General features: G+C 38.6%; 1 protein-coding gene across 1 annotated transcript; it reads left to right on the top strand.

Annotated features, from left to right (window-relative positions):
• The first annotated feature begins 239 nt into the window (after positions 1 to 239).
• LOC142143302 (uromodulin-like) lies at positions 240 to 26923 on the top strand. The gene is made up of 7 exons (XM_075201029.1): positions 240 to 434; positions 548 to 649; positions 11035 to 11255; positions 16677 to 16825; positions 17362 to 17601; positions 24706 to 24859; positions 25930 to 26923. Exons 1-7 carry the CDS (start codon positions 365 to 367, stop codon positions 26005 to 26007), a joined length of 1014 nt encoding a protein of 337 aa, XP_075057130.1. The 5' UTR covers positions 240 to 364; the 3' UTR covers positions 26008 to 26923.
• Positions 26924 to 27199: the final 276 nt, after the last annotated feature.

Genomic DNA, 27199 nt, shown 5'->3' on the forward strand with positions numbered 1-27199 from the left:
TTTTTGGGAGCGTAGATGTATTTAGAAAGATTTTGTTTTTGAGTATGGGAACCTGTCTAGTGTACACATAATACACATTGTAGTGTCTGTCACATCCCTGGTAATATGACAATGTAACATTTATCTCCTTCATTCTCCATTGTGCTGTATATTCTGCTTTCTAAGGTTTCCCCTCTATGTTCTGTCTACTACACTGTATTATACTATTCAGCTCCAAAATAATGACACAAGTGTGTTGTATTTTCCTGCAGATGGCTCGAATCCTGGTCCATGCTCAGATTGTGGAGGAGCATGTTATCCTGGGAGTGGATGCTATTGTGGTGATGGCATTGCTGAATGTGTTCCGGCTGGCTCTGAGTGCCCAATGGGCACCAACGACTGCTGCAGTTTAGTGAGTGGCTGGTACTGGGACCCAGCTCTGCAATGCTGCACAGGTCAGTGATATCACTGGGTTACCTGACAATGGTGATTACACCTCATATAACTATAACTCCTTTATACACATTAATAATAATTACTGATTAATAACCATGTTTATCTGCTACAGATGTGATAAATTGCAGCCCATCTTGTATGAGTGATGAATATTGTGATACAGCAAGTGGACCACCGACCTGTCTTTGTGATAAAACCATGTACATGGGGACAAGTAAGTGTTATCTATGTATTTATATATAGGATTAGGTCTAGAATGTGATTTCTTCTTATTGATGGAGGCAGGTGGAATATTATATACACTGTAATATTACTGTCCTCTCAGTCACCCTGAGGTATGTGCACTGATTAATACATTATATTTCTCACATTAGTCACATTGTGTAACTAGCGATGCACCTGGAACAGTCAGATTACAGAGTTGGGTGATGCAGGATCTACCCGGAGCTCTTACACCAGTTACTGTCATATATAAGTGTTATTTTATATCTTTACATATTTTTTTCTCTTGTAAGTAACATGGATTAGACCAATATCCAAGCATGTGTCTTTGTTATAAATGGTAATGGCTGAGTGTACCGGGCACATTACACAAGTGATACATTGTTCTTACATGTCAAAGAGAGTGACTAACAGAACTCAGATTATTACTTAAGTTATATTACAGTTTGCTGATGTTTCTCCTGTTATCATTTCTGGGACTCACACAAGTTGGTAAAGTGTCACAATAGTAAAGAAAGATTTTTTGACACAGAGCTAAATCTCTTAAGTATTCTAATTGTTCTTAAAATATAAATCCTTTTCCATTATGTTGTTTACCAGATTAGCACACAATGCTTCACCTTATTCTCAGTAATACTATTTGTATCAATCATGTAACATTTCACCACTTCCCATGCAGTTTCAAAAGAATGAAATAAAACACAATTAATCTAAAAACTTATATCACATTTATTAATAAAAATATATAAAGATAAATCCACCTACTGCAGTGCCCACCCCAGTAATCCGGCTCTGCAGGCTGCACCCAGAGATCCGTATGTTGGAGCCTGTAGCCTGTCCCTGGTATGGTCGGAACTTAATGATAGACAAGCTAATCCCACAGTCATCATCTCAGCTACACACTGCTACTGCCACACGTTTCATCTCAGCTACACACTTCAACTGCTACGCGTTTCATCTCAGCTACACACTTCAACTGCTACGCGTTTCATCTCAGCTACACACTGCTACTGCCACACGTTTCATCTCAGCTACACACTGCTACGCGTTTCATCTCAGCTACACACTGCTACGCATTTCATCTCAGCTACTCACTGCTACTGCTACGCGTTTCATCTCAGCTACACACTGCTACTGCTACGCGTTTCATCTCAGCTATACACTGCTACTGCCACTCGTTTCATCTCAGCTACACACTGCTACGCATTTCATCTCAGCTACTCACTGCTACTGCTACGCGTTTTATCTCAGCTACACACAGCTACTGCCACGCATTTCCTCCCAGCTACACACTGCTACTGCTACGCGTTTCATCTCAGCTACACACTGCTACTGCTACGCGTTTCATCTCAGCTACACACTGCTACTGCTATGCGTTTCCTCTTAGCTACACACTGCTACGCGTTTCATCTCAGCTACACACTGCTACTGCTACGCGTTTCATCTCAGCTACACACTGCTACTGCCACGCGTTTCATCTCAGCTACACACTGCTACTGCCACGCGTTTCATCTCAGCTACACACTGCTACTGCCACGCGTTTCATCTCAGCTACACACGTCAACTGCTACGCGTTTCATCTCAGCTACACACTTCAACTGCTACGCGTTTCATCTCAGCTACACACTGCTACTGCCACACGTTTCATCTCAGCTACACACTGCTACTGCTACGCGTTTCATCTCAGCTACACACTGCTACGCATTTCATCTCAGCTACTCACTGCTACTGCTACGCGTTTCATCTCAGCTACACACTGCTACTGCTACGCGTTTCATCTCAGCTACACACTGCTACTGCCACTCGTTTCATCTCAGCTACACACTGCTACGCATTTCATCTCAGCTACTCACTGCTACTGCTACGCGTTTTATCTCAGCTACACACTGCTACTGCCACGCGTTTCCTCCCAGCTACACACTTCTAATACTACGCGTTTCATCTCAGCTACACACTGCTACGCGTTTCATCTCAGCTACACACTGCTACTGCTATGCGTTTCCTCTTAGCTACACACTGCTACTGCTACGCGTTTCATCTCAGCTACACACTGCTACTGCTACGCGTTTCATCTCAGCTACACACTGCTACTGCCACGCGTTTCATCTCAGCTACACACTGCTACTGCCACGCGTTTCATCTCAGCTACACACTGCTACTGCCACGCGTTTCATCTCAGCTACACACTGCTACTGCTATGCATTTCCTCTCAGTTACACACTAATACTTCTATGAGTTTCCTCTCAGCTACACACTGCTACTACTATGCGTTTCCTCTCAGCTACACACTGCTACTGCTACGCGTTTCATCTCAGCGGGACTTTAACAAAACATAGTTAGCAGAACGAAAACCTCCATTTATATATATATAGGTAATTATTAGGTTCACACCTCTTCATTAATTAGTATGAACCTGTGCTAACAAATATGTGGAAATCCCAATCCGTTCTGAATCCCAGAGAATTTATACATAATATCGGAGCACCCGGAGGAAACCCACACAAACATGGGGAGAACATACAAACTCTAAACAGATAAGGCCATGGTCGGGAATTGAACTAATAATCCCAGTGCTGTGAAGCAGAAGTGCTAACCACTGAGCCACCATACTGCCCATTTTATCCACATGACAAGACATGCACGTACTTCTCCACGGTGTCTGTCCATTTTAAACTTTGTATACCAAAAGGAAGAGAAAAATGCAGGTGACTGAGGGGCACTCAGAACAATGGATGAGTGTATTTATTTAAATAAAATTCAATTTTATTGATATGCATTAAAATTTATTTGATAATTCATCCTATACCCAAAACCTGGCGAAATATTAAAAACAAAAACAAAAACAAAAATGGATAAAATTGCAGATCCACTGCAAACTTAGCTCAGTGGTCCTATATTGGTTGATAGGCTCTAAATAGAGAGTATCGCTAATGTAGGTTATTATATAAATGTATTGGTAACAAGGAAAATAATAAATACGTTTCCTTTCTAAGGGTTCCCTAATAGCAAATAAATCTCCTATATTGTCTCCAATGATACATTATGTCTCTAACAAGATGTCTGTGTAATTGAGAGAAACCCCTAGTGGTGACTTATAAATAGCTATCTAATGAGCTATAGGGTTAATATATCTCTGAGAGAGTAAGATATGTGAACATAAATCATTTCAAGGAGTTGCGTGGACACCCTGATATGAGAACGCTAAATAAACCAATATGAATCTCCCTAAATACCCTCGAAGGCTTTTATGTGTTTTGGATCACAATTATGATGATTCATAAAGTGTTTGGCTACAGTTGTCAATTTCTTAAAATTCTTCTGGTCTTTCAAAGCATTTTTGATATTGCCAATGTGTTCCAGGAGACGTTTCTTAAACGGACGACTTGTCATCCCTATGTATTTTAATCCACAGGGACAGGTTAGACAATAGATGACTCCATGGGAGTTGCAATTTAAGAATTCAGTAATATGCCAAATCTTGCCATATTTGTCTGTATATTGTTTTGTTGGAATAGTAAATTGGCAAGCCTTACACGTACCACAATTAAAGAAACCTTTCGGTCTGTTATCTTCTCTCTTTGGGGGTTGTAAATGGCTGTGAACCAATTTATCTCTTAAGTTTTTAGATCTCCTCCAACTAAAAGCAATATTTTCATCCAGCTCTTTCTTAAGGTCTTCGTCAGATAGTAGTATGTGCCAGTGCTTTTGAAAAATGGTTGCTAAGTCACGCCATTCTGCACAAAAAGTGCCTACCATTCTGACTGGAGCTTTGTCCTTAGTTGGATTCAGAGATGGATAGATAAGAGTATGTCTATCTCTCTGATCTGCTGAGATTTTGGCTTTCTGGATGATTTTATTTCCATAGCCTCTCTTCTTTAGGCGATTAGTAAGTTCTGCCGATCTGGTTTGATATGTTTTAGTGTCTGAACAATTACGTCTCATGTGCAAAAATTCCCCTTTCGGAACACCTTTAAGGACTGGTGGGAAATGGGCACTTGAGTGATGGAGAATACTATTTGTAGATGTAGGTTTTCTAAAGATGTCAGTCTCAAGGGAGCCATTTGAATTCTTATAGATAGTAAGATCTAAAAAATTAATAGTAGTGTGATTGATTTCCGATGTTAATTTTAGGTTGAGATTATTGATATTTAGAATTCTTGTAAATTCCTCGAAGAGGTCTTTCTCCCCCTCCCACAAGATAAAAACATCATCGATATATCTCAACCATAATATGATATGTTTAGTGAAGTTCTCATATCTTTCACTAAAAACCACCTCTCTCTCCCACCAGCCTAAAAAAAGACCAGCATAAGTAGGAGCACAACATGTCCCCATAGCTGTGCCCCTCACCTGTAAATAAAATCTATCATTAAAAACAAAATAGTTTTTAGTGAGAATAAAACGTAATAATGCCAGAAGAAAATTACTGAAATCCGTTTGTCTATCCATTTCTAAGAAATATCTGACTGCAGCTAGACCCTGATTATGATCAATATTCGTGTATAACGATTCAACATCGTATAAAGCTAGCCATGTATCTTCATTTGTCACAATGTCTTGAATCTTGGACAATACATCCAAAGTATCCCTTGTATATGAGGGTAGGCTGAACACAAACTTTCGTAGATATGAGTCTACATAAACACTCGCATTCTCGGTGAGTCCTCCAATCCCGGAGACTATAGGCCTCCCTGGGGGATTACGTTCACATTTATGTATCTTTGGCAGGATGTATAGCGTAGGTGTCTTTGGATTTTCAACACAAAGATACTCATAATCCTGTCTAGATATAATACCCTCATTCAATGCCGAATTAATCAAGTTCTTATATATAGATGTGAAGTTAGCCGTGGGATTAAAAATAAGTAATTGGTAACAGGTAGTATCACCTAATTGGCGAAAAACTTCCTTGATGTATTTTTCCCTTAGTAATAAAACAATATTTCCCCCCTTATCTGAGGGTTTTATGATGGTATCCTCCCATCCCTCAATGTCCTTAAGAGCCTGAATCTCGTCTTTATCCAGATTAGATGATAATGTAGTATGTCTCATATTTTTAACATATTTTTTGTCTAAATCTTTCGATACGATATCCATATAGACTTTAACTTGGGGGCATGTATTGATATTCGGCATGAATGTTGATTTTTTCTTTAGTATTACTTGAGGTTTAGGAGAAGTCTCCATAGATTGTTCAGAGGAGGCAGTTTGTAATTCTTCTAAAATAGTGAGTGCATGTTGATCAATTTCACTATCAAGTGTCATGTCCGAGATCATGGTATTAGGCAATATTGGTGGGAACATATCTATATTACTCTGGTTATAAGTCTCAACATTAGTCTCAATTCCATCAGACTTAGGACAAAATAGTTTTTTCAAAAGTAGTTTTCTTGCAAAAAGGGAAAGGTCTTTTTCCCATTCAAATCTATTCATGGATTGAACAGGAGAGTAAGATAATCCTTTACTTAAAAGTCGTATGTGATGAGGAGAGAGTTCTCTATCAGTGAGATGAATAACTCTAAGATTCATATCTAATATTTCTGTCTCCTTTGGCTCCGATGATAAGGTGTTTCTTCTAAATCTAATGTTTGATTGTAACGATTTACACCTCTTGCCCCTTCGCGTCTTCTTATATTTGGGCCACTTTTGTCTGTTCTTAAAGTGCCTCATCCTAAAAAATCCCTTCTGAGGGGATATCTATTGATAGATTGATTCGAAGAGGTCTCTCCTTCTGAAGAATCCACTTCAGAGGTACTATAAGAAGTAACGGAGCGCTTAATAGAGCGATTATCCCATTTGAAAACTCTGTCCTGAGCATAATCCTGTTTATCCCGATTAAACTTAGTTCTTTTTTTATCTATGATCTGTTTCTCATAACTATCCAGGTCCGTCTTCATTTTTTCATACATTGTCTGAAAATTTTCAGAGGTTTCAAATTGCTTTAATTTGTCTCCAAGAGCAGTGATCTCTTTGTCATACTGCTCAAGGAGAATCGTATCATGTTTAATCAATATATTTATTAAATCATTGGAACATTTGGTTAGGGTGGTCTCCCAGTCTTTTTTTAATACTTCTGTAGCCAATTCAAATGCTGGGTATAATTTAAGACGGAGACCCCTCGGTATCATTTTTTGAGCAATATAATTATTGAACATCGTTCTGTTCCAATACGTTTAAGTTTGTTTATACATATGTGATTCTAGCTCTGTTAAGATTTCAGACCATCCCTTCGAATTGCCCTCCTGTGTGGTAGTGTTTTGCAAAAATTCTAACTCATCATTGTTAGTCCATTTTTTTTGCCTATCTGTAAGGTCGCGACAGATGCTGAAACTTGTCATAATGAATAAATTTATACAGATCGGATGAAAGAAAATATTTTTTATCTTATAATACCTGTGAAGGATAAGCAGAAGAGGAAAAACCTCACTTAAATAGTTAATAGAAAGAGAGAGGTATCCGCACTAGGTAAATCTCACACCAAGGTCTATTGATAGGCTCTCAATATTGTAGCCTGTCAAAAATAGGATGTTTGTAATATAGCAAAGAACATCCTGAACGGTGCACCCATACACCTGAAATACAATATATACCAGAAGGAAGAGAAAAAGGCAGGTGACTGAGGGGCACTCAGAACAATGGATGAGTGTATTTATTTAAATAAAATTAAATTTTATTGATATGCATTAAAATTTATTTGATAATTCAACCTATACCCAAAAAGCTGGCGAAATATTAAAACCAAAAACAAAAACAAAAATGGATAAAATTGCAGATCCACTGCAAACTTAGCTCAGTGGTCCTATATTGGTTGATAGGCTCTAAATAGAGAGTATCGCTAATGTAGTTTAATATATAAATGTATTGGTAACAAGGAAAATGATATATAAGTTTCGTTTCTAAGGGTTCCCTAGTAGCAAATAAATTTCCTATATTGTCTCCAATGATACATTATGTCTCTAACAAGATGTCTATGTAATTGAGAGAAACCCCTAGTGGTGACTTATAAATAGCTATCTAATGAGCTATATGGTTAATATATCTCTGAGAGAGTTTGATATATGTACATAAATCATTTCAAGGAGTTGCGTGGACACTCTGATATGAGAACGCTAAATAGACCAAGGGTTCCCTAGTAGCAAATAAATTTCCTATATTGTCTCCAATGATACATTATGTCTCTAACAAGATGTCTATGTAATTGAGAGAAACCCCTAGTGGTGACTTATAAATAGCTATCTAATGAGCTATATGGTTAATATATCTCTGAGAGAGTTTGATATATGTACATAAATCATTTCAAGGAGTTGCGTGGACACTCTGATATGAGAACGCTAAATAGACCAATATGAATCTCACTAAATACCCTCTATTTCTGTGAGGAGAAATCCCTAAATCATGGGGTAGGGGAGATAGTCTAAGCGTTTCCTAAACAATTTTTGTAACAAGGAAAATGGTATATAAGTTTCCTTTCTAAGGGTTCCCTAGTAGCAAATGAATCTCCTATATTGTCTCCAATGATAAATTATATCTCTAACAAGATGTCTATGTAATTGAGAGAAACCCCTAGTGGTGACTTATAAATAGCTATCTAATGAGCTATAGGGTTAATATATCTCTGAGAGAGTGTGATATATGAACATAGAATCAATACAAGGAGTTGCGTGGACACCCTGATATGAGAACGCTAAATAAACCAATATGAGTCTCCCTAAATACCCTCTATTTCTGTAAAGAGAAATCCCTAAATCATGGGGTAGGGGAGATGGTCTAAGCGTTTCCTACTAAATTAGCATATTAACACACAGAGCTAAGAAACGCCAATGCACGTTTCGCTTATCAGCTTTATCAAGGCTAACCAGAGCCTTGTTCCTATGTGTCTTAAATAATCAAAGTCAGGTCAGCCCCTGATGACGTGAGCAAATTCAGCCAATCACGCCATAGTATGAGTGACTTAGATGGACATACTTGTCAACCAGTGGAAAAGATCGAAGACGATTAGGCTCCGCCTCCATATCGCCGTGATAGGGCAATGGTAAAGAAGCAGGAAAGAGATCATAACTGTTCAAGAAAATAACAAGTGAAGTCCAGGGATAAAACATAAACAAGGAGAAGGTTCCATTAGTAAACACAGTGTTGTTCCAGACGATCAGCTAATACTAATGGGGTATATCTAACAGTAATAGTTATATATACTTTATTCATCTACAATCATCCCCGTTATAATGGGGGATAAATTGTAATTCACAAATCACAATTCTCAAAGTGGAAATGTACCCATATATGTATGAGTGAAGGGTTATATATCTGATCTAATTATTGAATCAATAAATATGAAGCTATGTATAGCTATAATGCAGGATTATGAATATAAAGGATATCAATGTAAAAATTAACGATGGTAAGTCATAATACTGTGTTCCTTTATATATGATGCAATAGTTATGGTAGTAATGGGCCAAGGTTAAAAGGGAAAAAATTCCCAGGCCCGATGGGTATATATATTTTACCCATATGACATCGTATTAAATCACTATAACATAAAAACTGGACCAGTGAAAGAGGAAGAAAGAATCAAGGAATTATGGTGATCCATAATGATCACGTGTAAAGAGTGAAAGGTAAGTATTATTAATGTATTCAAATAAGGATGGCATAATAAATGCTGGGAAGACCTGAAACAGGAAAATAACATTGTAAGTGACATTTAAAGACAAAAAATGGGATACGTGCAAAAATATAGTGATATACAGTGTTGTAAGGGGTATAGACCCATAAAAATGTGAATGGAAAGGACCTATTCTAAATTCTACCGGTCATAAATCAAATATGCAAAATCTATTGATTATAGAAAGGCAGAATAACTGTTATAGTCATTCAATCCATTTAGAAACATACAACCCATCAACAAAAATTTTTTAGTCTCTTTCCTCAATAGTTGTGATTGTAAATCACTTCCCCTTAAATTTAAAGTAGTTTTCTGCATAGCAAAGGCTTTTATGTGTTTTGGATCACAATTATGATGATTCATAAAGTGTTTGGCTACAGTTGTCAATTTCTTAAAATTCTTCTGGTCTTTCAAAGCATTTTTGATATTGCCAATGTGTTCCAGGAGACGTTTCTTAAACGGACGACTTGTCATCCCTATGTATTTTAATCCACAGGGACAGGTTAGACAATAGATGACTCCATGGGAGTTGCAATTTAAGAATTCAGTAATATGCCAAATCTTGGCATATTTGTCTGTATATTGTTTTGTTGGAATAGTAAATTGGCAAGCCTTACACGTACCCCAATTAAAGAAACTTTTTGGTCTGTTATCTTCTCTTTTTGGGGGTTGTAAACTTTCCAAGCACACACACACAGAGTTGGATTCTGCAAGTATGTCCAAAACTGCTGCTATTCTTGACATGCGCAGATCTTTGCAAGCCAATTCTCCACCATATGTAGTTTAACCAGGGGAATAGGTACTATCTCCTTGGTGAACAGCATCAGTAAGACACACAAGTCCAGAGGTTTCAGGATTACAGCCACAGCCAGTTTATTCACCAGCTTGTAAACAAACAAAATACAAACAAAATCCTAGCCATCTGGCTACTAACTAATACACCTTAGCAAGACCCTCTCTCAGAGCTACAACATATTATTGCTCACTGAGTGTCTGAGGAGGCAGCTCACCCCCTCCCCAGGTCTTAGACACTGGCTGCATATCCCAGCTGCCTTTTCACAGTCACCTCACAGGTGCATCTCTTGATCAGTCTGTTTAACACACAAACAATATATATATATATATTATACAGTGGTCAAATTGGGCTGGTATACAGTGGTATGACACACCGCCATTTCACCAGTTGCTTTCTTGGTAAACTTATCATATTACATTCACTTACATGTTACATACCACCACTTTGACCTGCCACCAAAAAAGCTGTATGTTACTGAACTTTCATTCAAACAATAATTTGTTTTGTTAGATTCTTACTAATTGATGGATTTCATTTTGCTATAACAATAATTTGTTATGGTTCAACCCCGAGCTGGATTGAATATAGGTAGCTAACAATTCACCCCCATCATTAGATAAATGACGCTATTTGCGTGACCTTTGCCGCCTCCCGAAGGAGAAGAAAACTCAATGTTGGTAAGTGTGGTAATATCTCCAGAAATGGTGTAATCAGGATTTGTAATATCGGTATTATTGTTCTTGGTGCCGGCTGACCTCTGCTGCTCACATAGACTACAGTCTAATCCGGTGACCTCAGGAAACTGCTTGTGTTACTGTCTGGAGCACAATGTGCCAGAATACTGACCTGAGTGATCCCTGTGAGATACATGTATCTGAGTGTTTCATCTAACAAGAGCTTTTTTGTTTGTATCCAGCAATTGCAGCCCTGAAGCCTACAGTGAGCTGTGATGGTGGAGCAATGTCCCTGTCTATCAGTGTGTGCCAACTGGAGCAACTTGGATACGACTATAGGACCTCCCATCTGATTGACAACTCCAGTCTCTGCACCTTCACATATAATCAAGTTATCAACAATGTCAATATGTGGCTTATTGAAACAAGATCAGCCGTAGGATGGTGCGGGAACATCCTTACGGTAATATATTTGTTTTCTTGTGGCTCAAGCTTGTTTTTGCCTGGAAATGCTAAAGTAATTTAATTTGAAATTCCTCACTTCAACTTTTAGTATTTACTTCTTTTTTATAAATTACCAGCAGGTACCAGAGTCTCAGCTTTCTGTAGATGACATAATACAATAACACATAGGGCATAGCGTGTCATTGTATTATTTTCGCATTGCACATGCTCAGGATGTGACTATACGCAGCTGCGGCTACTCAGACTGCAACTTATTGCCACTTACAACTCCTTATAGCCGACGAGGCGAGACGAGAGAGGGACGGGGGGGGTCTCATGTACACAATGTACAGTGAGGGTGTCTATCAGTAATAGCCTATGGATTCACACTGGGATATAGCTATATCCCAGTGTGAATCCATAGGCTATTACTGATAGACACCCTCACTGTACATTGTGTACATGAGCATATATGGCTGAAGAAGCACTTTATGTGCTGGTGTAAGTAGGACTAACACCCCAACTAGAGAACTGCTCGTACTTAGAGGCTCGCAAATGAAAGTCTATCATTAATGAGAATCCTCCTAGGATATATCAGACACTAACCTGCAAAAAGTAGCAATATATTGAATAAGGGACCTCAGAGAGACAACATGTGGTTGTAAACAACAAATTTTAATTAATTGGATGAGATTGGCACTCTCTGAAATTATTGGAAACACTGACAGATTAGTGATGTGCTTAAGTATCTTTGGAATGTGCAAATAAATGTGAAATTAGGTGTAAAATAAAGTTATTAACAAGTTTGCCACTCCCATTCACAGATCTATTTAATATTTAGGAATATAATCAATATTTATTATATAACGCAAAATGATTTTTACTGGCTAGAGTTGCAGAAAAGTCCTGTACATTCATCCAGTGAGGCTTTGTGCAGTGAGCCACAGGCTTAGTAAGTAAACTGGTTGCATCCATTGCATGTCATCTATACAGACCTGCATCACAAAAACAAAATGATCAGCTGATGGTAATAATTGCCAAACACCTGCAGCCTATTGCCTCAGGATCAGTCCTATGTAAACTGTATCCTGGATGCAAGGAATTGCCAATTTATTTAACTAGTCTTCTTGGACTTTTGTTATATTACTTTTTGGATAGTTTTTGTGTCTTGACATTGACAACAACCCTGCTGATTATTGTTATTAGTTATTCTGTGGATTTGCTTATACTTTTGTGCATCATTTTACACTACTGAGACTGCAAGTTATGATCTGAATTATTTTCAGTAAATAACCTTTATACAAACTACTTCGTATTCCTCCTACTTTTAGGATTCACTGGAAAATATTGCCAGTGGTCTTACATGAAGTCAATTGTTTACTTTCACTCTGCAGATATTAGTCAACATTAATTTGGAATTACATACTGTACAGTGCCTATTGTAAGTTTATGTTTCCTTGGTTCACCTGCCTCTCTAGGTCTAGCACTTTGCAGTAATTACAGGCATTTCCCTCTTTGTTGGCGGCAATGTTGGCACTTCTAACCATAACTATTAATTGACACATGCTTTGTAAAGTCAGTGATATGTCTTACATTTACGCCAGTACATAATACACAGTAAGGGACTTTTGATACTGCAAGTGATATACAGCCCTAATAACACGAGCATTAAATGTGCTATAGAACATAAGAGTGTACTACCATAATAATGTGCTGAGTACAAATTTGCCCAAAAGTATGTGGACCCAAGTGATGCCATGTGCTGTGCTTTGTGTCATTGTCTTTGAAAGGACTGATATATGGGCCATGATTTCCAGATGTAAAAGAAGAGGACGCTAAATACAAAGTGTCCTATTGCCTACACTCAGAAACAAACACCCAACAATTAAAAACATTTACATTGTAAACAGTCTGAAATGCACATTCTGCAATAGAGACTCTGTTCTCATGGTAATGACTATAGAGATTATGTCTTATGTCTTTTCTAACACTTACTGCATGAAACTATGTAAGAAGACACCCTACTGTCTGCACAAGTCCAAAACTTTTACATATGCGATTTACATGGTCAGACTTAAAAGACCTACTGTCATTTATTGGCATCTAATGTATAGTTAGCTCCAAATTAATGCAGTCACCAACAATCACAAACACCCCAGTGTCTGACAGATGTGGTTTTATTTTACCACTGGAATAAAACTCATGAGAACAGATAATAATAGTTTATAACAATATAATTGCTTATACTATATGACTGTTTTATCAATCGGTCACATTTGTTGTATCTGGTCAGACATGAATGATCCACCTGCTACTTAAGGTTACAGGCAGAATAATCGCTGACTGTGCTCCCTCCTGATCCCTTCTTACTGGCTGCCTGCAGTGTATGTGCAGATCATAAAGATCCAGGAGCCCATCTAAGGATGGTTCCTACCAGAGAAATCTCTAGTGCTCTGTTGAACCTGTGCAACTATAACACAGATACCAAAATTTGGATAGATGACAAGAGGAACTGTATGCACTTAGGGCCGCATGTAGAGTTGGACACAAATTTCATCTAAAACGCATTCGAAAAAGTGCGTCTGAAAATGGAAACAAAATCTACAAAGTCTGCTGAACTGGACTCATCTCAGCTCATCATTAGCAGATCGTAATTTGGCACTCTTACCAGATATGTTTCCTGACAGACATACCTGTATCTGCATTCAGGTCTACATTGGTTGCCCGTATTGTACTTTACCTACACGTGAACACCCCGTGTCTCTCCCGATCTTCCTCTATAAGTGTAAGGAGTAGGGTATGCAAGATGCAACTGACTGCATTGAGGGAGCAAGTGTAAGTTTGTTTTGTTTTTTATTTGGTATGACAGAATGGACCGCCTATGCCATCCTGCCTGCTGTGTTGCTGGGGACCGGTTGGGTTTGCCTAGCGACCATCCCCTTTTTTTATTCAGAATGCACCCTCTAACCACAGTAGGAGCGACTTTTGCTGCTACCACCACTGGACTCCTTTGCAGCACCCAGAACTGCCTCCTTCTGGGTAACTCTCGCTGCTAGTGTACATCCTTACTGGTACACCTGGGCTGGTACCCCTGACCTCTTGCCTTCCGATCAGGGTTGTTGTAGATGGTTCACACTAGCCAGAGCTGCAGGCAGCATACAAAGCGTTGGTACTAGAAACAGCCGGATAACGGATTAGATTGGTCTAATGTGTGGTCACAGGAATTACAGCAGGTAAGTGGTCATCAAAGCAGGATCTTGAAGCAATTATATTTTATTAGCTCAAGCAGCCTTTAAAAGGACAGTTAAACACGCCAGTTTGTGGTACTAGCGATCTTTCCAGAAGTTACAGATGGTATGATACTACATGGTCAAACAGTGCTCCTTTTTATACAGTTTTGCAGCCCTAGCTTACAGGAGGTAAGCCAGCCCCTATCTTATCTGGCACCGCAACGTCTGATAAATCACATTCAATAATTACCATTAGGATGTAATATATACTTTAACCGTGGAACTAACAGAATTTAAGCTTTAACAAAATTTACATCAGTCTCTTGATTTCCTGAAAATCTGGAAATAAAAGGAACAGCGTTCTGAACTAGTGAGACCGCCTCATCCCTTTTTATTCTCTTGATTTCCTGAAGCTGGGTGTTAAGTTTGCTATTTTACTTGCATCCTGTCTTAGAGAGATAGCAAATCTAATTACTCCCTCCTGTTTTTCAGGAGAAATAGACGTGTTGGCCACTGAGATGAAAAGGTGTAATTAACATGAGATTACCTGCCTTCAGACAGTCACAGAAAACACATTTCCTTCCCTGGCATATTCCTTTGGGCTCAGAAATCAGTACATTGCTAATACAGAAATATAACACAGTATAAAAATCAGTACATTTGCAATGATATAAATTAGCGCACTGCGTTAATAATTTAAATATATTTATACAATAAGTTATTTATAAGTAATCCAGCCACATTGAATATGTGTAGTATTGCAATTCATGTTTTATTCTATGCAAATGGACTTGTGTCCAACTCTGTGTGAGGCCCTTAATGTTCTATTTACCCCTAAAGATAGCTCTTAGGTCCCCTGACCAAAAAAACAAAAAACTGTTCCAGATTTTGAAGGCGGGGTTATTGTTAAAGCTGGTTTAGTTATTAAAAACATAACTGTGTAGGTAATTTATTAATGGCAATACAGCAGCTCCGCAGCGTGATTGCAGCTTTGGACCCACCATTGCCTGAGATGTCCTAAAATTACCAAAGGCACTTAGGTTTATTAAGCAAGATGGACGTATCTGTAGAAGAGCAGAAGGAGGATATGGGCAGAGTAAAGGCATACCTAGTGATGTACGCAGCTAGTGCACCTTGTCTTACAGAGCACTGGAGAAATTAGATTTCAGTTTGTGGAGTGAGTTTATTGTAATGTGCTCAGGGGAAGGAGAGGGGGACAGCTCCGTCCATTACACCGTACAGAGGACCTTGACCATCATCTCACACTCGTGGTGAGTGGGTGCCATCCATAGCACATAGGGAAAAATTAAAAGAGTAAAGAAATGCATAAATAGAGAAAAACAGCTTCCAAAATCATTACTAGACAGTCTGAGTTGGTTCCCATGGAGACCACAAGGATGGGGTCCCTCTGCATAGTGAAAGCCAGCCTTGGAATGGCCAGTGCAGCTCTAGTGACTATATGGAAGAGGCAAAGAACAGCTTTCCCTCCCACCCATAGGTTACCAGACAACACATTTAAAAGAATTGGGGCTCTTCTGACAACCCTGGGCTGTTGTTTTAACTAACAAGAGAGACTCGTGGAATCACAGTATAATGGAAGATATTATCAGGAATAATGGAATTATTTACAGTGTATACATTGCACTGCCCCATTACTGCTGCTTCATTTGTACATATTACCAATAACCACACGCCAAATCAGTGCTTCTCACTCTATTCCCACTCTTATGGTGACATTTACACAGTAATTGAATGTAATTGGAGGGTGTACAGTGGTAGATGGTTGGATGTAACATTTACACATTTGCACAGTGTCCCTCAGCAGATTTCTCCCTCTCTCTGCCACCTAAGCACACCTGGCGAACCAGACAGGCGGTTTTGTAGGGTGCCTCCAGTACACCATGTAAATTACCTCAAGTGTGTCCATCTCCAGTGCTTTTAATGATTAGGTTTACAGGGAGACAATTGATCACTTCCATTGATACATTGATAATTGATGATGGCAGTTGCAGCACAACCACAGTGCTGAAGTCAGAGTTTCCCATATGTGACATCATTGTTCCTACGTCTGCCCATTTGTGACACAACTTGATGTACTGTATATTTGCGTGAATCTATTGTATGATTATTTTGGTGTAAAAAGCTTATTTTTTACATAATGTAGAGTTTTGGAACATAAGGTGATACTTTCCTACCTCTTCCTGTTGTAGATGAATTCCTCTCATGTGACTTATACAAACACTGAATACTTTCAGCCTATGGGAGTAACATCCAGCGGAGACTTGGCTGTTAACCTCTCCTGCTCATACGCCCTCTTCTGGGAGTCGCAGCTTCTTCTGTCAGTGCAACAGGAAGACAGGTAGGTAAATCTGTGTTTATGGGCGAGACTACTTACATTTTACATCTCAACATTGTTTTTCATACTGACAAAATAATTTTGACCTCAGACCTTTTTGTCTCACTGCTTAAGTACTGTAACAGGTTTCTACAATTTGTATTTATTTGTTTTTTTGTCTTTGTTTGTTATATTGGTTATAATTACAACATTAGAGGTTAGAGTATCAAGTTGTGGGACATGTGAATACATAATTTAATGCCTTTGAGATATATGAATAGATATTTAAAAATGTATTATGGTAACGTTACAGTTTTGGGCCGGAGTAGCTCTCGCTTTCTGCAAGTTTATTGGTCAGCCCTGTATTGTCAATCACCGGAGGCGATACCAAAATTGTACTTTCCAGAGGTCGTGCGGCTTTATTTGATGATTTGCAAAAAATACATGAAGAGATAATGAGTCACATTATATAAAATCATATTATCTATAATGGAATCATGGTCCTATTTTATCATCTGTAGTAGTTCTGATCGGTATATTGATTTCTTAATCATTTGCAGGGCGCTCACAGTAAGTGAAGTGTATGTTTGCAGTGATATCTGTGCAAACATTGCTATGAATGACCAATTCGCACAACCGCTGTATGTGGGGGAGAGCTTGGATGAGAGAAGTACCCTCTTTATCACCATATACACCCCCTTCCAACTTTGGGAGAGATACCACATAGTTCTGGATCAGTTCTTCACTTCTCCAATAAATGATTCATCAACCTCATCACAAACGCAGATCATGCATCAGGGGTAAGATACAGCAATATATTCCGTGGCTCTTCTGATATGGATTTGTTTTTATTAACAATTAATCTGTGTTTGGATTTGTGCTGATATTTTTTATTCCTTCTAAAAAAGCAAAATACACCGCACATAACTAACCCTCTATGAATATATCTAACTGGTCATTTATATAGATACCCCAGTAATATATGAGGGGAGGTGCACCCACACAAATTGTAACATTCAAGAAAAATAAAAGAGAAAGAAGTTATTGTGTTTTTAGGGCACTCTATTGTTGTATAATAAAAATCCAATATAAAAATATATATATCCTTTATTGGTATACTTTAAATATAATTATAGCAAAATATTTACAAAATGGTAATGATTTATTGAGATGATGCACAAAATGCAGTTAAAAAAGTAAAAAAAAACTACCCGGTTCATTCATTGTTCTAATGTTAGTATATTATAATGATCCGCTCATATTTAGATGTTATTATTAAGGTTCCAGTCCTTTATTCACCACTTGGTAGATTGAATTAGATCATTAATTAGTATCCCGCCTACTATGGTATCTCATGGACTATAGACACCCTATAGTGTTGTTCCAGGTTCAGAAAGCTATGTAATAAAAATTAACTCAGAATATTATAAATACATCTCTATATGTTAACACTTCACAGATGCCGGTGATTATGATCTTTTAGGCTGGACAGATTTTTATGTAAGCCATAAAATAACAATAATAAAGGGCTATTGACTGCCTACATATTCCCTCATCCATACAAGATTGCAGCTTGAAATATTGACACTATATAGAATCTAGTTATGCATCCAATCCATCCTCATAATTGTGATTAACATGTTACACTGTCCTGATAGTCTATAATGTTATAGAGATGTAATTGAATATCAGCCCCCTTTAATACTTTCAAATGTGCTGATTAAAAAAGATTTGGTGGTCCTGCTTTACATGAGAAAATGGTTGTGATAGTATATAATAGCGCCTCACATTTGAAAGATCAGATAATAGGGGCTAGTAATTCTAACTGCTCCTATGAACCAGAATCTAAAATTAGCTAGATATTAACAGTATTAAACCATAAGGCGGACGCTGTGCTCGCTGCCAGAAAATGTTTTAGACAACTTGGTATAATCTGCGCCAAGGGAAATTGGCTTGAAGATGGACAGCTTATCAATGATGATTGATTTCCCAAAAGACCGCTAGTACCTGTTAATCAGAACCCTGGTGTGGTTTTCGGCCCTCCAGTATGGAATGGCGCATGGATTTACCAAAGTATGAAATATGAAGGCATTTTCTTTGAAGTTCATATTTCTATATACCTGCATAGAGAGTGTTCATGTGTTGCCTTTGTCTACATAAGATATAGCAAATCATCACATGGTCTTCTTGTGTAAGACCACAAGCTGTGGACGGCTGCCCAAAATCTCGTTAGGTGTCAAAAAACTCTCCTATGTCAGGATCCAGCTTACTGCAAGGGCCTTTGAAGCTGCTCGACTTTGCCTGAAAGTGTTGCTGTTATCTTTTAACATAGCGGTGGGCAGAAGCATCAGGTAAACACACACCAGACATTCTGACTTCACATTTTACACCTTAGAAGCTCAATTTATCAATGGATTTATTTGATATAACATATTTACACTGCAGTTATGATTAGGCCTTATTCCCCACAATTATGTTATTAGTTGATCCTTTCAAAACTTCATCCATGAAATTTTTTAAGATGCTCTCTACCAGTATGCGGTAGAATATTTTGATGACATCCACATTTTCTCCTGAGATCTTTCCATCCACCAGGAACATGTAGCTCGAGCTCTTAACCATCAGCAATACCACCAACTGTGTTGCAAGTTAGATAAGTACTCAAAGCCATCCAATGCTTTTTGGGCTTTGCCAACTACTGTCGTTAGTTCATCAGAGGGTTTTCTTCCTTAGTTGCTCCCATTACTGCCTTGACTAAGAAGAATGCTGCCTCCAAGCACTGGCCATCCGAAGCAGTGGAGGCCTTTATGCAGCTTAAGGCTGCCTTCTCTTCTGCACCGGTGTAACAGCAGCCCTTCTTTACTCACCCTTTCTTCTTAGTGGTGAATACGTCCTCCTATGGGGTTGTAGCTGTTATATCCCAGAGAACCGTTTTAGGGAAACTTTTTATCCATGCAGATTCTTTTTCTGAAAGCTTTCATCTGCCAAGAAAACTATGACATTGGGGATAAAGAACTTTTAGCTTTGGAATAACTAGCTTTGGAATAATGGAGACCCCTGCTAGAAGGAGCTCAGTTTCCTGTAACGATCTACACCAACCATAGAATCTTCTTTACTTACAAAACCGCCTTATGTCTGAATGATCACCAGACTAGGTGGTCATTCTTCTTCTCTCGATTCAATTTTCGTATTACCTTCTGATCTGTTTCTAAGAACAAAAAGGCTGATACTCTGTCTTGATCTTTTGACCCATCCAATTTGTAATTCCCATATAAGGAAAAATCATCCTGGACGCTAAATGTATTCTGGTAACCATCATTTCTTCTAGTCAGAAGATTCCTTTTGGGAAAACTTTCATTCCATCTCATCTAAGAAATTAACTCCTCAGATGGGCCCATGATTCTTGATTCTCCAGGAATTTGCCCATAATAATAAACATCATGAATCTACCTCTGCTTCTTCTTTTTATGTTCTTCAATGTTACCATCCTAGGCTCCCCACAATATCGAATCTGCCACCACCCAGAGCTCCTGCAATGGATTCCTTGCTTCAGGACTTTTCTTCACAATCTTCCCAAATCAAGAGAAATCTTATTCACTCTTCTTCTCGGAATAAAAGATTCTTTGACAATAAGAGACGTTCAGCTTTTCTCTTATCTCCCGGAAACAAGGTGTTTTTATTCACCCGTAACCTTCATCTGTCCCCTCCAGGAAGTTTGCACCTCACTTTATTGGTCTTTTTCAGACTATAGAAATTATAGACCCCGTGGCATTTAAGTTAAAATTGCCTCCCACTTTGAAGATAGCTAATGTCTACCACATCTCTCACCTAAAACCACTAATTTTCCACCTCCAGATCCGTCTCCTATTTCAGTGCAAGATCACCAAGAATATGAAAGTAATGATATCCTTGACACTCTTATTTCAAGAGGTGGTCTCCAGTTCCTTGGTGATTGGAAAGGTTATGGACCTGAGGAACACTCTTGGCTCAAAGATCGTGATATACATGTTTCTGATCTGCTAAAACACTTTCCTAAAATAATTCCAGGTAAAGTTTTAGGGTGTCCAGTGTTCACACCTAGGAGAGGGGATGCTATAAGGATTCACTTGCCTGCTCTTCACTCAGGGTCCCATCTCATTGCCTCCTTCTCCACTCACGCCAGCTGTTCTCTGGCAGCTTTCGGGTGACTTCATGACCATGTGACCGTTGGCTGGGGAGGTTGAATTTGCTTCTACTTAAACAGGCTCTGAACACTGAACCAGTGTTAGAGCAACAGGATTTCATCCCCAGCGTCTGACTCACAGTACTCCTCTCCTATTCCATGTTATCTGGCTGAATCCCTGTGCATCATCTCGGCTAGTGCCCTGACTATGGTTTTTGGTATTCCCTCTATACCCCTTTTGCCTGTTTGTGTACCAGACCCGGATTGTTGAGAACATTTTCGGTTCCTGCTGCTAATTCATTTATCACATCAGAGGGCCATTCTGAGGGCCGTGACCTGCAAATCTTTGGCGGTAAAGGCCATACCACCTTGCAGCGGATCTTGGTCAAGACCGGGGTGTTTATTAGACTCTGTGCCTTGGTACAGCTGGTGCCAACTCTGTCTGATAGCATCCTCAGCTCTGCCTTACCTGGTGTGAAAGTCATGCTGAAAAGTATGGAAACCAGATAAATGTATTCATTGAAAGTAATATTTGCTCAATTTATTCTACTCCTTGTTACAAAGTGATACGGTGTATATAAGAACATATTCTATGCAACATGAAGATTCCTCCGCTTCCTGACAATATAAAGCATTCAAATACCAAATATAATAACAGGCAACAGTTAACCTCTTGCCGATCACCCACTGACCTAAACCTGTGGAGCTATATATTACCATATCACCAAAACAGGCAGAAAACACTGCCCATGCTCTTATTATACTTGGATCCAACCGTCAATGACAAAGACAGTGCCAGAAGCTGTTTAAATTTCCTGACATCCTTATCTCAGTACATAGCGCTCAGAGTGAATGCTGTGTCCTATACCCTCAACTTATAAGGAAACTTTGGAGGACACTGCAGTGACATCACAAGGACAGAGCAAGAGAGACCTGTAGTACATCTTCTCTACCTGTAAGCACTATTGGTTACACTGTACCCGGGAGAGATGGCTGATTACACTGTGCCTGGAAGAGCCGGCCAATTGCACTGTACCCGGGAGAGACAGCATATTACACTGTACCTGGGAGAGCCGGTCAATTACACTGTACCTGGGAGAGACGGCATATTACACTGTACCTGGGAGAGACAGCATATTACACTGTACCTGGGAGAGACAGCATATTACACTGTACCTGGGAGAGACAGCATATTACACTGTACCTGGGAGAGACAGCATATTACACTGTACCTGGGAGAGACAGCCAATTACATTGTACCCATGAGAGTCAGCTGATTACAGTGTAAAAATGACAAGAGCTGGATCTGGAAAACATGTGTGATCACTGCTATTATCTATCTTTCCTATGTAATGAACTTAAAGAATTATATCTATATAAACATTCTGCCAATAGAAACCCCTATCTCTCTAATGAAAATAAAATAAAATTGACTTTAGAAAGCTCAAAAAAACCTTTATGTCCAACAAATCTTCAAACTGGAAAACTGATCTGGTAATGAAGGGGTGAAGCCTTTGGTCGTGATGGGGTCAAATTAAAGCAATAGTTTTCCAAAGTAAAATAAATAATTAAAAAATGTATTATCAATGATTAAAATGAAATTGAATAAAATTAACAAGATCTGATTAGAAAACTCTTTACATTGATACAAGCACAAATCTGTTTGAATTTCAAATCAACACCAATAAAAAAAAGTCTCCAAACAAAGGGTTAATATAGAGGGATCACACTTATCCTCCTCAACCAAATACATCCCTTGGCTGAGTAAATTGCCTTCTGGGGCCAATTGCCCACAATTGGCCCCACCATCACTGGGTTGTCCAATCTCAGAACATTCACACATATTTCCTCACCCATGTCCCCAATCCTTGATAACCCCCCATTCCCTCCAGGTTGTCCAGTAGTGCATTCAATGCATGTGTTTGGGCATGGATCACACATGTCGGCCAGCTGATTGGTTACACAGGTGTGTCTCCCTTTGAGGCTGTACAGACTAAATGTGACTTACCGAACTCAGAAATATGTAGGTACCTTCAAATCAAACACTTACTGTTCTCGGGTCTACCTCGCACAGCTATAACCAGAGACCTAACAGAATTTGAAACGATGTGATCAGCCACGATCTACCCTCCACATTTACTCTACAATATCTATAAACTAATTTAACTCCATGCCAAAGTTTACCATGGCTTGGGATTACAACCTGGGTGACCTAATTCAAGAGGGAGACTGGCCAGCTATATTTGAGACAGTCCACATATGTTCCACCAGTGTATCTGTGGTAGAAACCCATTATAAAGTACTCACTAGATGATATAGATGTCCTGCCAAATTGGCAAAAATCTATACCTGATAACTGTTGGAGATGCCAAAATGCTACTGGAACTCCTTTACATATCTGGTGGGGTTGTTCGGTGCTTCGCCCCTTTTTCACTCAGATTATTAAGATATCTTCAGAAATATTAGGTAATGAGGTGCCTGACAGCCCTGTCTTCTGGTTACTCAACAAGATTAACATACCAATCTCCCGATTCAAAAAACCTATTTTGAAACACCTTATTTCAGCGACCAAAGCCGTAATACAAATCCACTAGAAATCAGCAATCAGGAAGTTTATAGAGCCATGGATGAATTAACACTCTCCCTGACCAATAAATTCACACAATACTACACAATTTGGCTCGAATTCCAGGATTCTAAAAAATTCAAATCCCTATCCACCCCAACAAACGCCCCTTCATGACAGCTCTTATATTCAACCATCACTCTTTCTCTACAAACCAGTGTTCAGAACCCCCTGAGTGATGTCAGAAACCTTCTGATTATTATAGTAAGCACCTTATTCTCCCCCACACCTTTCCATCCGTTCTTTCTCTTTTATCTTCCTCCTTTCTTCCTTTTTTCCTATTGACATCATAAATTGTATTTGATTGCCTTATTAAGCCATGATGTATTTTACTTTGTTGGTTTTACCAATTTTATCTGTATTTGTGGTATAATTGTTATTGATGTCTTTAAAAGTTAACAAAGAAAAATGACATAACAAAAAGTCCTCAATATCCCATATTGATACAGCAAGACCCAAAGTAATAAAATATTGATGCTGTAATGATCTCATATTTATCACTAGTACAGTGGTAAAGATGATTTGGCATTTGGTAGATTAGATGTATTAATGCTGGGATGTGCACCTCACAGAGGTGAGTACTGAGCACCACTGAGCAAGGTCCAACGATAAAATATTGTAATACTGCATAAATGTGAACACGGTGTCACCATAGATAGTTCTATATCCAGTTTATATTCAGTATTGTAGAGTGTTTAAGTATTGGCAATATTACCATCTCCACCTATCTGACACCAGCTCTCTTGAGAGGTTTGTCTGTGAATGAGTCCTCTTATTGTGACATAGAAAATGGAGATACAATCCGGTCACCAAAATTACTGTATGGTGGACAAGGTATTTTACCCATCACTGTAACATCATGGTAGAAATGTTTTGGTGGACTTCATAAAAATTTCAATTTGAGACTCCAATTAATTCAATTGGTGCAAATAAAGCGTCTTAAAAAATGTAAATAACTGTGACTTAAACACCCAAGTTTTACTCTTGTTTATTTAAACCCTAAATCTAGTCAAATAGCCAATAAAATAACTTCAACTCCTATAGGTCTTGTCTGACATGTAATATGTCTATGTCACTGCTTAGCTTATAGTATGGAAATATTCTTATGCTTTTCAGGGTTGTCTATGATTCTCGGTTCGAGATAATAAATAATTGGACACCGACGGAAGCAAAAGTCTCTGTTCAAACATCATTGTTCACAAATCAGTCCCGGTCTAGTCTATTCTTCAGCGCTCGGCTCTGTGATTCCTACACTGAGCACTGCTGTAAGGTCAGTAACAAATATTACACCCCAGCGACCTCAAAGCTGAGGAAAATAATACAGTATACTTAGAGTAGACCCATCACCTACACATAGTGACCCAGTGAAGTCATCCATGTTGTGGGCAAAGGTTGTGTGTAGCCTATCAATAACCTAGGAATCTGTGACATCACAGAGTCACCGGCTGACATATATTCATCAGGTGGTTCTTAGTGAATCGATGAGCTAAATTCACATTCTTCATACACTGGGATTAGGTGACAGGTCCTCTGTACCTATATGTGATCAGCAAGTTGTATTTGTTTTTTTTAATCCAAAACAAACCAGTTAGCCAGTATGGGCCTGATTCCTAGTTGAATATGGACGTGCGTATGCCTGATTTTACATGCATTTAAATTAATCAGGCCCTATGTGTTCAGGCATTGGTGCACCAATCCCGACCTACACTGTAACACACCCCATGCAAACTGCACCAAACCCCGACCCACAATGTAACACACCTCCTGCACATTACACAAAACCCCTACCTAAATTGTAACATGATTCATATGCATTACACAAAATCCATACACACTGTAACACACCTTCTGTGCAATGCATTAAACCTCTACACACATTGTATTGCAAATCCTACACACTATACCAAACTCCTACGCACACTGTAACTCAACACATGCCCACTATTCCAAACCCCTACACAAACAGGGTCTGTGTAACAAGTCAGAGTGCAACTTTCATGCAACTTACAATTTGTTTCCTAACACTGACATGAAATCACAGATGTTCCCACACATGGACACATATTAATAAACACTAACACAGATACATAGTAACACTACAGCAACCAGCTGACCAAACATTATTCTAAATAACCTTTCCCATATTTCAATACTCCTCTAAAATAAATATAAAGTTATAAATCCCAGGAGCATCCATCATACAGAATAATAGGAATTGTGCTGTACAGTTGCTGAATATGGAAAAGTAGAGATTTCAGGGACAGAGTACAATTATGTGTCTGTAAATACATGATAATACATGACTATATAACGGGTGTGTTGTCTATTGTTTTGTTTCAGTTAATGTTTTTAACCTTCCTGGAAATTCCTAGAGTTTTAATGGCTTGTGACATAATATTAATCTGGGACCAGTTATAGATTCCCATTATTTCTGGGAGGTAAGTCCTGCAGCAGGTAAGTGGCAGAGGACTTGGTTTATTGTCAGCTGTTGTCTTGGTGACTCCTCACACAGTATATAATATGCAGATACATATTCTGCAGATATAGATAATTACAGCTGGTGAGTATCAGGGACACGTGTATGTGTGGACATGGTGCAGTCAACTTATAACATCAAATGCAAGAAAAATAGATTAAGCGATATATAAAATATAGGGAACTTCTATTCTAATTCCTGTCTGTCAAACCTAATACCTAATAATGAGCGTTAGTAACTAAAACCAAGAGTGTTTGTACTATTCATGATGTAAGTGCTGTGTAAATCTACATGAAAAACAGATTCTTATACGACGACTGCGCCGAATGTTTGACGTAGCTCTATTACTAGAACGCCAGAATAATAACTGATAAATTACATTAGTAAATAAAACCAAAAGAGTTTGTACTATTCATGATGTAAGTACGGCGTAAAACTCGACGGAAAAACGGGCGCTTATACGACGACCGCGCCGTACGCTTGGCGTAGTTGTGGGACTGGAGATTGTACTATAATTACTGCTGTTTGTAAATACAGAAACAAATATTTGACATCACATATTTCACTTACGTTTCCTACAACAATGGTCTGGAGAAGATTATGCTGTATGTACAGTGAGTATATGTTATATGTGGGGAGTTGTTTATTTATGTAATATCTTATTTCCTGTATAAAAATTGCATTTGTTTTCTATGTAAATATAGTAAATACGGAACTAAAACTCAAAGGTGCAGAGAAGTTGTATCAATATCTATTTACAGTGTTTCAAATTACTAAAAAGTGGTTAAAATGTGATATTTTGTGCTCATACGGAGCTAAATGCATCACTCATTACTCCAGGATACTTAGTACATCCCCCAGGATAGTTAGTACATCCCACAGGATACTTAGTGCATCCCCAAGAATAGTTAGTACATCCCCCAGGATAGTTAGTACATCCCCCAAGATAGTTAGTACATCCCCCAAGATAGTTAGTACATCCCCAAGGATAGTTAGTATATCCCCCAGGATACATAGCACATCCCCAAGGATAGTTAGTACATCCCCAGGATAGTTAGTACATCCCCCAGGATAGTTAGTACATCCCGCAGGATAGTTAGTACATCCCCCAGGATAGTTAGTACAACCCGCAGG

This window comes from Mixophyes fleayi, chromosome 3 (assembly GCF_038048845.1).
Source record: "Mixophyes fleayi isolate aMixFle1 chromosome 3, aMixFle1.hap1, whole genome shotgun sequence".
Taxonomy (NCBI): domain Eukaryota; kingdom Metazoa; phylum Chordata; class Amphibia; order Anura; family Limnodynastidae; genus Mixophyes; species Mixophyes fleayi.

What these genes read in the sequence shown, in the direction of transcription:
- LOC142143302 (XM_075201029.1), top strand. Translation starts at nt 365, where the DNA reads ATGGGCACCAACGACTGCTGCAGTTTAGTGAGTGGCTGGTACTGGGAC. An exon ending in AACCATGTACATGGGGACAA is followed by an intron (nt 650 to 11,034) that starts GTAAGTGTTATC and finishes GTTTGTATCCAG; the next exon opens with CAATTGCAGCCCTGAAGCCT. An exon ending in ACGCAGATCATGCATCAGGG is followed by an intron (nt 17,602 to 24,705) that starts GTAAGATACAGC and finishes TATGCTTTTCAG; the next exon opens with GGTTGTCTATGATTCTCGGT.